Below are 16517 nucleotides of genomic sequence, written 5' to 3' on the forward strand. Positions count from 1 at the left end.
AAGACAGAGGGGTCGAGATGTCGGGTAAGCTGGTCCAGTCTTGATATTTTGATGTTTCCGGCCAAACCACAAGGATTTATGAGCTAATATTTTTATATAAGCTTCTTGAGACATTTTAGAGTATATTTGTAGAAGGAAGTATCCCGAGATAAAGCCTAGAACTATGAGTAATCTGAGCTTTAATTTGAATCTAGAATTTAGTATTCAAGAGGAGCCCGAGGTGACCAAGGAACTTCTAAAGAGAAAGGTTCCTAAACGATCAAGGTGAGTGACTAAAATATTTGACTAAAATATTTACAATGTTTTAAGAAACCATGTGCTAAAGAAAGATCTTTCAGATAAAGACATGTTTTCTAAGTTTTATTAAAGAAAGTCATTGTATGACTAGTTTTATTTGAAACTTGATACCGAAGGACAGTTGAGAAGGTATCCAAGCAGCTCAATATTGAAGGACACAGCTGAGAAGGTATCCGAGCAAAAGTACCCAAGCATGGGATAATTCATTTTCATAAGAATAAGTTTTCTTGTCATTCACTGGGTTAGCAAGCTCATCCCATTTTTCAAATGTTTTCTTCCCAGGTAGCGGAAGGTGAGGAGTTCTAGGGTGCTGCTAAGGTCAAGGTCTACCACATGCCACAATTACACTTCCGGAGGGTTTTACAGTTGTTGTTGTAAACTAAGTAGTTAAGTCTTGGAGTTGTATAAATGTTACATTGTTATAATAAAATACGCCTACTTAATCGATTGTTGTTATCTCCTTGACTTAATTAGTTAGTTGTTGAATTTGTTCATTGGTACCAGAGTTACTTCCATAAGAGTTATTAGGCAGTAAGTGTCAACAAAAGGGTTGATAACTGCTGCAGTCATGTCCTTTCGTAGGCTCAGAGGGTAGTCTGAGACGGGGTGTGACACGTAACATGTCTTCCAGTATCTGATTCAATCTCTCTGTCTGTCCATCAGTCTGAGGGTGGAAAGCTGTACTGAAGTCTAACCGGGTCCCCAAAGCTGCCTGGAGACTTTTCCAGAAGTCAGACGTGAAACGAGGGTCTCTGTCCGACACGATGGACACAGGCACTCCATGCAATCTCACCACCTTCTTCATGTATGTCTGTGCCCACTTATTCATCGAAAAGGTGGAATTCCCAGGTATGAAATGTGCTAACCTCGTAAGTCTATCTACCAAAACCCATATCACAGTGAAACCTTTGACTGTCCGAGGCAACCCCACGATGAAATCCATAGACACATGCTCCCACTTCCATTCTGGTACACTTATTGGCTGTAATAAGCCTGTTGGTTTCTGCCTCAGGGCTTTCACCTGCTGGCACACCAAACACTTACTGACGAACTCTGCAACCTCTCTTTTCATATCATTCCACCAATAATAACATTTCAGGTCCCGATACATCTTGGTGCTATCGGGGTGAATCGAAAATAAGGAACTATAAACCTCTAACAACAACTCATTTTAATATCACTAACTGCTGGCACACACAAACGCCCTTGAAAAAGGAGGCCACCTTCCATTGAAACTAAGAATTCGTCATCCTGGCTTGACTTTATCTTACGAACTCTCTCTTCCAGATAAGGGTCGTCTCGCTCTACATCAATAATCTTCTGCCTTAGACTCGGTCGCACCAACAACTGTGCTAACTGTGCTATGACTTTTCCCGGGTGGTACAAAATTTCACAGTCATAATCCTTCACCAGTTTCAACCACCTTCTTTGCCTCATGTTTAACTCTTTCTGAGTGAAAAAGTACTTCAATGGTCGGTGAAGATCTGTATCTTCTCTTCATATAAGTAATGTCTCCAAATCTTGAGAGCAAAAACCACTGCTGCTAACTCCAAGTCATGCGTGGGATAATTCTGTTCATGCTTCTTTAGCTGACGTGAAGCATAAGCAACTACTCTGCCATGCTGCATCAATACGCATCCCAACCCCTTCTTGGACGCATCATTGTAAATGACAAAACCACCTGATCCATTCGGTACTATAAGAATTGGGGTTGAAACCAACATCTGCTTGAGGTCCTAGAAACTGTTTTTAGAAGCCTCATTCCAAACAAAAGCTACTCCTTTCCAGGTCAACTGAGTCAATGGGGCGGCTATACGAGAGAAGTCCTTTACAAATCGTCTATAGTAGCCTGCTAACCCCAAGAAACTGTGCACCTCACTGATTGTGATTAGAAGAGCCCAACTCGTAACTGCCTTAATCATTGAAGGATCCATAGAGACACATTCCTTCGATACTACACGCCCTTGGAAGGACACCTGCTTTAACCATAATTCACGTTTAGAAAACTTAGCATACAGCTTATTGGCCCTCAACGTCTCCAAAACTTTCTGCAAATGCTTCTCATACTCGGCCTCTGTATTAGAATAAATCAAGATGTCATCAATAAAAACAATCATAAAGATGTCGAGGAATTCCTTGAACACCCTATTCATCAAATCCATGAACACTCCTGGTGCATTCGTTAGACCGAACGATATCACTATAAACTCATAATGTCCATACCTCGAACGAAAAGTTGTCTCGGGTATGTCACTGTCCTTTATTCTTAGTTGGTACTATCTTGACCGGAGATAAATCTTAGAGAATACCGTAGCTCCCTGCAACTGGTCAAACAAATCATCAATCCTGGGAAGAAGATACTTGTTCTTGACGGTTAATAATGGGCAGAAATGCACGTTATCAGTGCTAAGTTCTTAAACAATGTTGGATTGCGTTGATGAAATATGTTAACTTGCGTCCATTAAGCATCGTTTTCATGATATTGTGGTCACACGTGTTCAGCGCATTAGAACAATTGATTTTTGTATTTTTATGCAGAATATGCGTTAACCAAATGTAAAGATTGCAATCATAGGAATTCATTGGTCGAGCGCAACTTCACTGCAAGGCTTTACATTTATCGTGCTTGCAAACATTCGCCCAAGAAGGATCGCCGCAACTTGGTCAGCACAACATGGTGGGTACATCTCGGTGAAAGGCCAATTAAGAGCGATGGGATAGAAAGCTGATAACAGTCGAATCCAAATTAAGTTGACAGCCGATAACGGTAATAAAGTACATTCAGCTTTATTGGTGATAATTATTTGACGCATCAGTACAACCGGGAGAGAGAAACCGCTTTTCACTATGGATGCTATATAAATACCAAGGGCATTCTTCAGAGAAGGGGTTAACCAGTTGATTAGTTCACCGTTTAGTTCACACTTCTGTTCATAATTTCCGTTCTATTTTAAGGCGAAGCAAGAGAAGAGTGGTGGCGCCAGAGATCGCTCAGGGCAGCTCGAGAGAGAACCTTGGGGCGTAAGAGTAGAGAGCGGGCCGACTCTTGCGAGATCGAGATTATATTTTGAGCACGAGTAGAAACAATGTAACCGCCTGGCAGCAAGAGATTACTACAGGCTCTTTATTCTATACTTGCATTGTTATTCTGTACTTCATCTTTATACTTATACAATGGAAGTTTTATTTCTATATCTGTTCACTCTCTTAATATGCATGAGTAGCTAAACTAGTCGAATGGGTTGAGAAGAACTAAGCTAACATGACCTAGGAAGTTCTTTGCTTGCGATTTTCTTGTTTTATGTTGTGAAAAATACCTTTTAGAGTTACTCGAGAGAGAGTTTAAAGAAAGAACCTAATGTCTCGAGAGAGCTAGGTTAGAATCTGGACTTGAGAGAGCAAGATTAGAACTGCATAAACAAGAGATAGGTACTTAAAGATAAGCTCTGTTTGTCAACTTGCATCGCATGCATCCTAGAGATGTAAATGATATTATATGGTCGCATATTTGTGTGGATGTCATGTTGTCATCGCATAAATAGAAATAGAGGTTTATATGTAGACCCTGTAGACTTGTTGCATATATCACATGCGTTCTAGCCTTAGAAGCCGTGGTATTCGCACAAGAAGTGGTTTACTGTTGTATGCATGTTGCATGATCGCATAGCATGAACATATTCTAGGGAGTATTATCCGAAACCCTTCTCAACCTGTTTACCGCATATTCATCGCATCTCTCGTTTACCAACTATTTTCAAAATCTGCCACATTTTTTTTTTTATTTTTCATTAATGCAAACAACAAACCCAACACTTTATTTATTTATCTTGTTACCACAAAGTCTTTATAAAAATTACCAATGCAATATCTTTTCACAAGTCCCTATGTTCGACCCTGGACTTACCAGGAAACTCAGAGGAATGTACATTTGGATTCCGCTGGGAAAACTTGAGTGCACAACGCAAATCTATCAACGTATATCATCCACATTTCCACTTCATAAATACAACCACCAAGTTTTTGGCGTCGTTGCTAGGGACTTCGACAAGATAGTTTACTAATGGTAATTTTTTTTTTATTTCTTTGCAGAACTCTCAATCTCTGGCGAATTACGACCCAGAGATTGAGAGGAAATTCAGAAGAAGATTAAAAGACCGCCAACAACAACAAGAAAGAACACCAAGAATGGCGGAGTAACCGGATGCAAGGGCCGTTAATGCGAATAATATAATGGCCAACCCCATCCTTCTGGCGAATGACCGCAATAGACCTATACGAGACTATGCGCCATCTAACCTCTACGATTTCTCTCTAGGAATCATGAGGCTGATGCTAGATGGATTGAGGTTTGAAATGAAGTCGGTAATGTTGCAAATGATCCAGACTGCTAGGCAATTTGGAGAAAGCGTGGCGAAGACCCGCACGCCCACCTCTGGAGCTTCATAGAAATCTGCAACACTGTTGTGTTCCCAAATATCTCAACCGAGGAAGCTCGACTAACTCTATATCCCTTTTCTTTGTGTATCAGGCGAGGAAATGGGTATATTCTCTCAAACCGGGAGAGATAACTTCGTGGGAACAAGTGGTGGAAAAATTTATGAAGAAGTATTTCCCACCAACTGAAAACGTTAGGAAAAGGAAATTAATAACAAAATTTGAACAAGAAGATGACAAATCGCCCAACAATGTTTGGGCGAGGTTTAAGTGGCTGGTAAGAGACTGTCACATTGGCCTACCGGATTGTCTACAAATGGAGATTTTCTACCAAGGATTAAACCCCTCTTTGCAAACCGCTGCCAATGCAACAGCTGCTGGTGGTTTGCTCGACAAAACATATGAGGAGGCTAAGAGTATAGTTGATCGCATTTCCAAAAATCACGAGGATTGGAGGGAAAGCGATCAGAGATTAAGAATCAAAGAAAATTACGCAAACAATGGGGCCATCGCATCCCTACAAAATTAAATGACTGCGATGATGAGTTTAATATAAGGCATCTCAATTATAATACAGGAGCGAAGAAAGGGCAGGTCAGCGCAATTACTCAAACGACCGCAAGTTGTGTCATTTATGGTGATGCTCACCCAATGGAGGAATGCCCAACAAACCCGCAGTCAGTATGCTTCATGAGAGATAATCCCTATTCCAACAACAAAATTTCCAACCCGCAAAAAGAAGGGCCACTAGGATTCTTCCCATGCAACAACGGTCCAGCGCAAGCCAAGGTAGCAACTCATAACCACCACAATCTTCATCCTTAGAGAGCTTGCTGAAGCAATATATTATGAAAAACGAATATGTGCTTCAAAATCAAGCTACATCCATTAGAAATCTCGAAATTCAAATGAGACAAATTGCGACGAGCTGAAAAATAGACTGCAAGGAGCGATTGAAAGAAGTTCAACCACTAGTGACTCCACAAAGATTGAAAGAGGAACAAAATGAGGAAGAAAATATCGCAATAGTGACTGCAGTGCAAACTGCTATGATCCCACCTAAATGGGCGAACCAGGAATCTTCACGATCCCATGCTCTATCAGAAGGACCTTCAGTGGCCAAGCACTATGCGTTCTTGGGGCAAGTATAAACATAATGCTCGTGAACAGATCTCGAATAAAACCCGAAGAAGAGTTGAAAAATGCCACAATTTCAATCGATATATTCATCCTGTCGGCAGACTTCTTCATTTTGGATTATAAAGCAGATGAAGATGCGTCCATCATATTGGGACGATCATTCCTTTCAACCGATCGTGCTCAAATTGATGTGTGCAAGGGGGAAATTATAATGAGCATTCATGGGAAAAAACTCCGAATTAAGGCAGTAAAGATCCCAGAGGATAAAGAAAAGAGAGATGCTCAAGAGCCCTGTGTTCAGCCTTCCTTTTCTGACCTGCGGAGGTCCCAATACGAGCAACCTCCTGCATTCTTCTACCACCTGGGAGTGAGTATTAATCCTCACCGCGTCCCGTAGTGCCGCAGCATACGTCTTGAGATCTAAGGCATGCACCATCCTTCGCAGTCCGCTTCTTAGGCCCTGGATGAATCTCTCTATCCTCACTGCCTTGGTGGCTACTAATTTAGGAGCAAAGCAAGACAGCTTATCGAATTCTTGCCATATTCCTCCACCGACATAACTCCCTGCCTTAAGTTCAAGAATTCTGCCTGCTTGTTGTACCGGGTGTGGGCTGAAAAGTACTTCTCATAAAAGTGCTCCTTGAACTGCTCCCAGATTGCAAGTTCACCACCAGTATCAATCATCTTTTCTGCTGAACACCACCAGATTTTCGCGTTACCAATCAACATGAAGACTGTGCATTGAAGCTTGTGCTCTTCTGGGCACCTCATGAAACAAAATATTGTCTCAATAGATGACAACCACATCTCTACTTTGGTGGTATCCTCTAACGATTCATCAAAGGGGCAAGAGTCATACTTCCAGAAATCCCTCAGATGTTTAGCCTCAAAAGACAGGCCCTGCATGTCTCTATCCTACGGTCGAGTCTGTTGTAACGGCTCGGGTGGTACCAGTTTCTTCTGAGCCTGGGTCTGGGCTGTCTGTCCTACCATCGTGCTACGAATCAGTTCCTGCAGCTTTCCCATTGGAGAAGATGCAATAATTTCAGTAATTCTAATGGGCATCTAACTAATCAGTAAGGACATTTACACAGTCTCAACATCATAATCATCACTGTACGAATCTATGACATACATATAAACCTCAACATCATAGCTCTACAACATTAACATATACCTCAACATCATGGTTCTACAACATACATGTATACCTCAACATCATCAAATCAAATACAACCATGGAAGCACATACCATCTCGTACTAGCATTCAAGTGTCTATGTGCATAAATAAATAATTCAGATCTTGTAACAGAACATACTTTGATCATGTTATACTATCAATCTATCATGCTGTCATTCTGTCATACATTCATTTATCATGCTAGTATACACCTAATGCCTAGCCCGTGGGCAGTTTCAGTAGTAAGATTACTTACCTCGAAACCAAATCTAACAAAAGTAATCCACACCCTCCTTTAACTTAGTAAAATTCTTGAATCACACCATGAATCAATAATTAAGATTAAGCCTTAGTAAAATTCTTGAATCACACCCTGAATCAATAATTAAAATTAAGCTGACATTTAGGACTAAATTTCAAATATGAAAATACCTTAAACTTACCCAAAATATGTGCTGATCCAAAAATTTGTTCTAAGTTTAGCACGGAGATACCAATCTATTCATAGTCCACAATTAGGAATTTAAAACCAAATTTCTAGCATATTAACCCATTCCAAAGAGTTTCAAGATCACATTACTTACCAATCACGCTCCAAAATTCCCTAGAGTCAAACTCTAATCTTACTGGACAGCAGTTCCTGACACCTTAAAACTTCAATCCAAGCTTCACAACATAATTAGTATAAGTAAATTAAATCAAAACTCAATGGGTGAACAAACCCATTCAAGAAAAACAAAAACTTTAGATCTTACCCTAGATTCCAAGTTTCTGGCAAAAACCCCATGGAATGGAGGTGGTGAGAATGTACTTGACAACTAGCAGCTGCTATGTCGATGAACATCGGCTGGAAGGGCGAACCGGACAGTGCGGACCTAATCTGAATGAGTGGTGACGTGCTACTAATGGTGTGGCGCAGCTCGAGTGGACGACGCCAGGAGAGGCAGACGCGCGACTCAGTTGGCTGAACAGAGGAGGGTATGGGGGAGGGTTGCACGGCGAGGTCTGTGGTGGCCGAAGGGAAGAATCGGCAGCGAGCGACGATTGAGGTTAGACAACAAGCGGCGAACAAGGCTGGGTGACTCATGGTGGCACGATTGAAGCTTGGACAGCGAGGGAGGCGGCGAAGGGTTTTAACGAGGTGGGAGGGGCAATCACGTTTTTTCACGAAGGGGAATGGTTTCTTTTGTTTTAAATAAAATAAATAAAAAATAATAACTAAAAAAGGAAATAAGTATAATTATATTTAATTCTTTTCTCTATTCCACTTTATACTATTAAATTCCTTTCCGTTTCAAAAGAAAATTAATTCCTACCATTAATTTTCAAATTGAATAATTTCACGCCAAAAATTAAATTCCCACACTTATTTTTGAAAGTCAAAATTACAAAAAATGCCCTCCAACTAATAACAATTACTGAAATTCCAAATAATAAAGTTACTGAAATTATATTATTACTAAAAAAAATGTGCGGGGTGTTACACCTTCTCATGGCCTGAGAGGTGTCCACACATAGTAGGACTATGTTGTATTATCCATTTGAGGGATCGGTGGTACTTAAGGAGTAAGAAATAACTATAGAAAAAAATGGTAAATTGGCCCAGCTATACTTACAAGCATCTGTGAAGGAGAGGTTTATCGTACTGATGATTGGTTATATCCGATGGACACAAAAATATATGTATGGTAAAAAGAGTTCAATTGTTGGTCTTTAGTGGAGTTTCTGGTAGTTAATGGATGGAGGATCTCGTGGCTAAAGACTTTAGTCAGCTATTCACGTACCATTGGAGCTTCAAGCATAGGTCCATAAGGTCCCCTTGGTAGCTTGAATTCAAGTTGAGAATAAGTTTTTGGGTCAGATTGAAATGTTCGGATTGACAACAGGGAGTTCGATTATATATGATATGATTGAACTAGTTAATTATACATGATATAATTGACTTTATGTTTAAGATACATTAATTGGAGGAAATTGGATATAAATATGATTTATATCTAGTAGAGAGAAAAAACAATGGTTGATTTATGATATTAAACTATAGGTTATGAATATAATATGATTATATTTATTATTTTATTAATTGGACAATTATGAGATAATTAGCCACCGTTTTCTCCGTAACCGTGTGTTAGTGTTAAGTTCCATTCAGGTTTTGTAACTGAAGAATAAAATGAAAATTGTTTTTATTTTGCAAGGGTAATAGCTCATGGTGTGTTTACTGCCCATCGCTTAGTGAATTGAGAGCCTATACGATAACTCACATATTACTACCCGATCACTCACACGTCGTGCCTTCTAATAAATGATCGCTTAGCGCCCTAGCTTTACTAAACGATCGTATAGACAATCGCTTACCTTTTCCTACACGATCGTGTACCATGCCTAAACAATCAAGCACCTTTTCTATAAGATAAACGTTGCCTTCATTGTTATATATGATATCTTTTCTTCCTCCCCTCTACCAAATCCGAATAAAGCTCACTCTTTAGATTTTCACTCTTGAGAATACTAAGGGTTCCAAGTGGTGATGTCGTCCACTTCTTCGTCTGTTCGTGTGGAGCCCGTTCGTGGTAGACGATCGAGTGTTGCTGAACAATAGCTTGTCTTTGCAGCGAGAGCGAGAGCGTCCGTTCGTGGAGAGAGCGAGATTTTTCGAGAAGAAAGTCTTCAACTGGTAAGTTTTCTTGTTCTCATGTTATTTTATCTCCAAGCATGTTGGTAATTTAGTAGTTTGATGCATATCTGTTTGTGTGAATATAAATGTGGTAATTCTGTCACAATAATGCTTTTGGAAAGATCCACTTCCGCTCAGAAGTACTCTTGTATAAAAGTTTCTTCAATTGGTATCAGAGGAAAGTTTCTGATATTCCAAATTCATTGCTGCAAAGAATTACATTTACGTTCTCGATGGGTAAAACATGTCTAATCTCTGTTTTAAGCGTTAATTCATTTGTGGGTGTGTGAATTAATGGAGTTTCTGGGATGAAACTTGGTTCTTTTACATTCTGAGTTTTGTAAAGGCCCTTACATTTTTGGGCATTATTAACTGCTATCGAGTCTGTATTCAAAGTTTGTTTGAGTCTGTGAGTCATTCGTGAAGAAGCTTCTTAGCAAGGGTTGCTGTTCTTCAAGGAAGAAGATGACCAAGCATTGGTCGGGTCGTGTAAACGATGGGGTAGACAATCACTGAGTATTGGATGCTCGGGAGTTATTTTAAGTGTGTGCACTAGACAATCGTATAGCTCAATAAGTTTCATCGCTTAGTTACTGACTATACGATCACGGAGTAAATCGCGTAGTAAATCATTTATATATCGCGTGTTAAGCGATCGTCTAAACGAGCGGACTTCGTAGCTTCATTGTCGTCTAAGCGATCGTTTAGCATCCGCGTGTTTTCGTCTTGTGTTCTATACAATTATTTACCTGAAGGTGTTTACTAAACGATAGAAGCTTCCCAGGCGGTTCAAGACCCGGTTCGCCTATAAACCAGTTTGCTCGATGGAAAAATGTAATAGATAGAATTTTTCATTCCGATTTAAGAGGTGGTTCATCCTGGTCCATTAATTCATGTTTATATACATGAGATGAATGTTTTATTTATATGTCATATGGTCTGCCATATAGAAAATACCACATTAAGTTATGCATTGGTCATGCATCATCTCTTTATTATAAGTGTTATGATTTAGAGAAGCATGATTTAACTTATGTAAGAGCATGCTCATGCATCATATAATATAAGAGTTATATTTATGCATACATAAAGCATTGACATGCATCATCTTTATATCATAATTGTTATAGTATAAGGGTGTATGGAAACATGTGTGCTTGGTTGCTACTTGTATATAAAAGTTATGTATAGTAATGACCGGACATTGCACGAAGCATGACACATAGGTTAAATTTATAAGCATTATAAATACCTACTTGTGTCGCAATGTATGTTTTAGTTGTTTCTTTTATAATGGTTATGAAAAGAAATTAGAACTAAAATCAATAAGAAAGACATGCATGCTAACTTAGGTTTAATTCATGCTAACTTGAATTAGGTCGACCTAAGATCACGATTCTAATATGATTAGTAACCTTAGGCTTTAATCTTTTCATTTGTTTAATAGGATTAAATTGACTAATAAAAGGTTAAAGTGTAGCAAATCTATATATAAAGGACTTTTTGTCTAAGGTGGGTTCTGTCTAGGCTGGGGTATTTAAGTTGACGAAAACGTAACACCCCTACCTAGGAACCTATCTTGAACGGTGAGTTAGATAGATTTAATGCATGTATGCAAGTTAAGGAAAGTTCATTAAAGATTTTAGTATGACTACTTGAACTTGTTTTATTTCAAAGACAAAAGTTGTTTTTTAGCAGACTTAAAAAAGGACTTAGACTAAAATCAGTAGTCGGATTGTCTAGGTTAATGAACCCCCAGGTAGAACATTCAGTGGGAGATACTTGGGGCATATGATGCTTCATTTAAACATCTTGCGCTTCTCCCTTATTGTCCGCACCCTGAGATCTACCCTTGGCCTTGTGGCACCTTGGGAGTGTCTCCCTATAGAATGGTATTTTTGCACATTTCTTTATTTGATCTCCTAGTCTGTTTCTTTCCTACAACGAGCTCATTAGGGCAAAAATTGGGGGCCGAAAACGAGGGGTCACGCTTATGCGAAATTATTAAGAGTTAATAGTTCTTGACCGAATAAATGATGGTTGTTAGGTTCAGTTCCAAGAGTTGGTTCTGCCTAATGGTTGAGAATGTCTCATCCCAGTGAAGATGCATATGATCACCCCATCAGTGACGTTTGTCCTGCTTCGCTGGGGCATCATTGCAAAATAGAAGTTTTATAACTTAGGGTACTTGGAAAATGTTTTGATAAGACTAATTGGTTAATATGTGGTTTAGCAAAGTCTTACAAAAGTTTGTTCGTTTTTCAGCAACGGTTTTAAAATGGCTACAGCTACAATTGCTTTGTTAAGCGCCTAAGAACTTACTGGTGAAAACTATTCGAGTTGGAAACATATGATCACCACGATACTCATCATCGAGGATATCATGTTAGCTCTTATGGAGGTTTGTCCTCCTATTCCAGCTCCAAATGCTGCTCAAAATGTTTGGGAGGCGTACGAGCGATAGACACGGGCAAACAAGAAGGCCCAAGCCTATATCTTGGCCAGTTCTAGTGACGTGTTGGCCAAGAAGCATGAGCCTATTGTCTCAGCACGTTAGATCATGGAGTCCCTATGGGGATGTTCGAACAGCCGTTTGGATAGTTTAAGCATGAGGTTTTTAAATACATCTTCAACTCCAAAATGGAGGAAGACACCTCTGTTCGTAAACATGTGCTTAACATGATAGTCCACTTTAACGTGGTGAAGATGAATGGGTCTAGAATCGATGAGGGCAGTCAGGTTAGCATAATCCTACATTCTTTGTCAGAGAGCTTCCTCCTTTTTGTTAGCAATGCGATTCTTAACAATGTGGAATATACCCTTACAACTCTCCTCAACGAGTTGAATACATACCAATCTTTACTGAAATGTAAGGAGAGGAAAAGGGGTGAGGCAAATGTTGTCTCGTCTTCTAGAACGTTCCATCGAGGTTCGACCTTAGGGAGAAGACTACACCTTCTAATTCTAACTCTGGAAAGAGGAAGAAAAAGGAGGGTGGTAAGAGGAAAGGGAAAGCGCCTGCTAACCCGTCACCTGTTGCCCCGCGGAGGCATCCGCCACTGGTGGAAAAAGGAAAATGTTTCCACTGCAACCAGGACTGACACTAGAATAGGAATTGTCTTTGCTAGCTGAAGGAAAGGAAGCAGCCAAGGCTAAGGCCAAGGCAGACAAAGGTAAATATGATTTACTTGTGCTAGAAACTTGTTTAGTGGAGAATGATGATTTGGCCTGGATAATTGATTCGGGCGCCACTAATCACGTTTGTTCTTCTTTTCAGGGGATTAAATCCTGGCGACAGTTTGAGGCTTATGAGATGACAATGCGAGTAGGCATCAGGCACGTTGTCTCAACTATGGCAGTGGGAGGCATCCAGTTAACTTTATAGAATAGGTTTCTTATATTAAAAGATGTTTTTGTAGTTTCTTAATTAAAAAGGAATTTAATTTTGTAAAGTGTCTGTTATAATGTAAATACACTATTTCTTTTAATGTGGATAAAGTGTTTATTCATAAGGATGGTGTTAAGATTTGTACAGCTAAACTGGAAAAAAGCTTGTATGTGCTAAGACCGTTAACCTTAAGTTCCGTCCATAACATAGAGATGTTTAAAACTGTCGTAACTCAATCTAAACGTTAATGAATTTCTCCAAAAGAAAATGCCTAACTTTGGCACCTTTGATTAGGGCACATCAATCTCAATAGGATTGAGAGATTGGTGAAGAATAGCCTTCTAAGCGAGTTAGAAGAGAATTCTTTATCGGTGTGCGAATCTTGCCTTGAGGGTAAGATGGCTAAAAGGCCTTTTACTGGAAAAGTTAATCGAGCCAAAGAGCCTCTTGAGTTAGTACATTCTGACCTCTGTGGTTCTATGAATGTGCAAGCCCCAGGAGGCTATGAGTATTTTATTAGTTTTATTGATGATTACTCTAGGTATGAGTATGTTTATCTGATGCAACAGAAGTCTAAATCTTTTGAAAAGTTAAAAAATTTCAAGGCTGAAGTTAAAAATGCGTTGGATAGATGAATTAAAACACTTCGATCAGATCAAGGTGGAGAGTTTTTGGATTCAGGATTCCAGGACTATTTGATAGAACATGGAATCGTTTCCCAACTCTCAGCGTTGGTACACCTCAGCAAAATGGTGTAATGGAGAGGAGAAACAAAACCTTGTTGGACATGGTTCGTTCGATGATGAGTTACGCTTCTTTACTGGACTCGTTTTGGGGTTTCGTAGTGGAGATTGTGGAACAAAAACTCAACTGTGTTCCTTCCAAGAATGTTGCGACAACACCTCTGGAGTCGTGGAATGGGCGTAAAGCTAGTTTACATCACTTCCACATATGGGGTTGCCCAGCACATGTGCTTGAGGCTAATCCCAAGAAGTTGGAACCACGGTCGAGGTTATACCTCTTTGTAGGCTACCTTAAAGGTACACAAGGGGGTTATTTTTTTGATCCATCGGTAAATAGGGTGTTTTTTTCTACGAATGCTACATTCCTGGAGGAGGATCATATAAAAAAGCACAGTCCACGTAGTAAAGTCGTGTTACGTGAGCTTTCCAACAAAACTATTGAAACTTCAACAAGAGTTGTTGAAGGATCTGCTTCGTTAGCAAGAGTTGTTGATGATAGTTCATCTGGTAGGACGGTTCCACCTCAAGAGTTAAGGGAACCTCGATGCAGTAGGAGGGTTGTGAACCCGCCTGTTCGTTATCTGGGTTTCACAGAAATCCTAGCTATGGTAGAAGATGGTGATGTTGAGGATCCGTTATCTTATCAGAAGGAAATGGAGTATGTTGACTGAGATTAATTAATGGGTTAAAGCCATGGATCTCGAGATGGAGTCGATGTACTTCAACTCAGTATGAGATCTTGTAAATCAACCTGATGGGGTAAGACGTATTGGTTGTAAATGGATTTACAAGAGGAAACGAGTTATACCCAGGTAGAGGGAGTCGATTATGAGAAGACTTTCTCGTCTGTTGCCATGTTACAGTCGATCTGCGTCCTCATGTTCATTGCTACTTATTATAATTATGAGATTTGGAAATTGGACGTCAAGACGGCCTTTTCTTAGTGGCAATCTTGAGGAAACCATTTACATGGTGCAACCTGAGGGATTCATTGCCCAAGGTCAAGAGCAAAAGTTTGTAAACTGAATTGGTCCATTTATGGGATGAAACAGGCATCTCAATCTTGGAACATTCGGATCGACTTCATTTTCTTCTCAAGCCACTTCTTCTTTGAACACATTACTGGGCATGGGATCACGTGATCATCAGACTGCTGAAGGGTATACTGCACAGAAGTAGCGAAATTAGTCTGGAATTTAAATATTTTATGCGTTAGAAGTAAGTCATCGCATGTTTTTCTTTTTGTATAAATTTATTGGCAAAATTTATCTAAGTTGCGTGCCATTATGTTATTATTTTAAATAAAAGAGAAATAATAACTTGTATTTTTATAAGTTATCAACTAGCTAAAGTGGCGACTGAATTACCTGCATTTTTAGAACAAATTCATGGTGATATAAGTAGATCCATTAATCAATCAAGTGGACCATTATATATTTTATGGTGTTAATAGATGCATCCAACAAATGGACACATGTGTGCTTATTATCAAGTTGAAATCTTGCATTTGCAAGATTACTTGCTCAAATAATTAAGTTAAGAGCACAATTTCCTGATTATACAATTAAGATCATCGTCTTGATAATGCTAGTGAATTTACATCTCAAACTTTTGATAATTATTGTATGTCAATTGGGATAGGTGTTGAACATCTAGTATCTCATTGTGGTTGATGCCCTAAATCTCATAGGGTTCTATAGTTTGTAAACATTGTATGAACAAACTCTTATGTGATTAATAATATATGATATTTTATTGACGTTGTCTATAAAATATGTGATATTTTAGTTGCATTAACCACAAACAAATAAACTAACATCCAAGGTTATCATTGTAACTTAAACATGTATGTAGAGACATACACGTGGATCATGTTTAAGTGATAACCTAAATGGTCTATAGTAGATTGATAAAGTAAATTCCTAAACTACTATGATACATGGATCGAGGACTGGCTATGAAGTTGTACAAAAGAATCTATGAATGCGATGGAAAGTTTTATGAATGAGGCAGAAAAAGAATGAGTAAAAAGTAAAAACAGAGATGAACACAAGGTTGTTTCCATCTCTGGAAATACTTCTCGCTTTAGTTAACGCATTCTTCCAACCTTCTCTCGATAGGCGAAATAACATCTTCACTTCTGCTCTCATAGGTGAAGATGTCGTTGAGCTTGCTTTAGCTAAACTTAATTGATTCCTTGACATAGATTGACTCACTCGTTTAATTCTCGTTGTTTACCTCGGGGATTAACAACACATCATGGAGAAAATGAATGATAAATGTATGGAAATAGACAGAGAGATGATAATGACGATGATGATAACATTTAATTCTAAAATTAAGCATTTGATACATATTTGTAAATGAGGGATTAGAGAAGATGAACACAAAAGATGAATTAGAGAATAAAAAAAAATATGGAAAGAGTGTCAACATCTTGACACAGATCATGATCGGAGACTTGTGCTTTTCGGCGTATGGATGTGGTGAAGAGGAAAGCTTCCCTCTCAGGCTTGCTTTTCCGGTAGAATTAACCTTTTGCACAGAGCTTCAGCATCGGTAATCGGAAGAATTCCTTGCTCGGAGACTTACCTTTCAGCCTTGTCTCGTAGTTCTCCCAGATTTACTCTGTAAAGTCTCTTCATACCAACCTCTAT

The 16517-nt window shown here is 39.1% G+C and overlaps 1 protein-coding gene across 1 annotated transcript; it reads right to left on the minus strand.

Annotated features, from left to right (window-relative positions):
• Positions 1–2033: 2033 nt before the first annotated feature.
• Positions 2034–2459, minus strand: LOC120069870 (uncharacterized mitochondrial protein AtMg00860-like). The gene has a single exon (XM_039021685.1). It carries the CDS (start codon positions 2457–2459, stop codon positions 2034–2036), a length of 426 nt encoding a protein of 141 aa, XP_038877613.1.
• Positions 2460–16517: the final 14058 nt, after the last annotated feature.

Source organism: Benincasa hispida, unplaced genomic scaffold (assembly GCF_009727055.1).
Source record: "Benincasa hispida cultivar B227 unplaced genomic scaffold, ASM972705v1 Contig645, whole genome shotgun sequence".
Classification (NCBI taxonomy): Eukaryota; Viridiplantae; Streptophyta; class Magnoliopsida; order Cucurbitales; family Cucurbitaceae; genus Benincasa; species Benincasa hispida.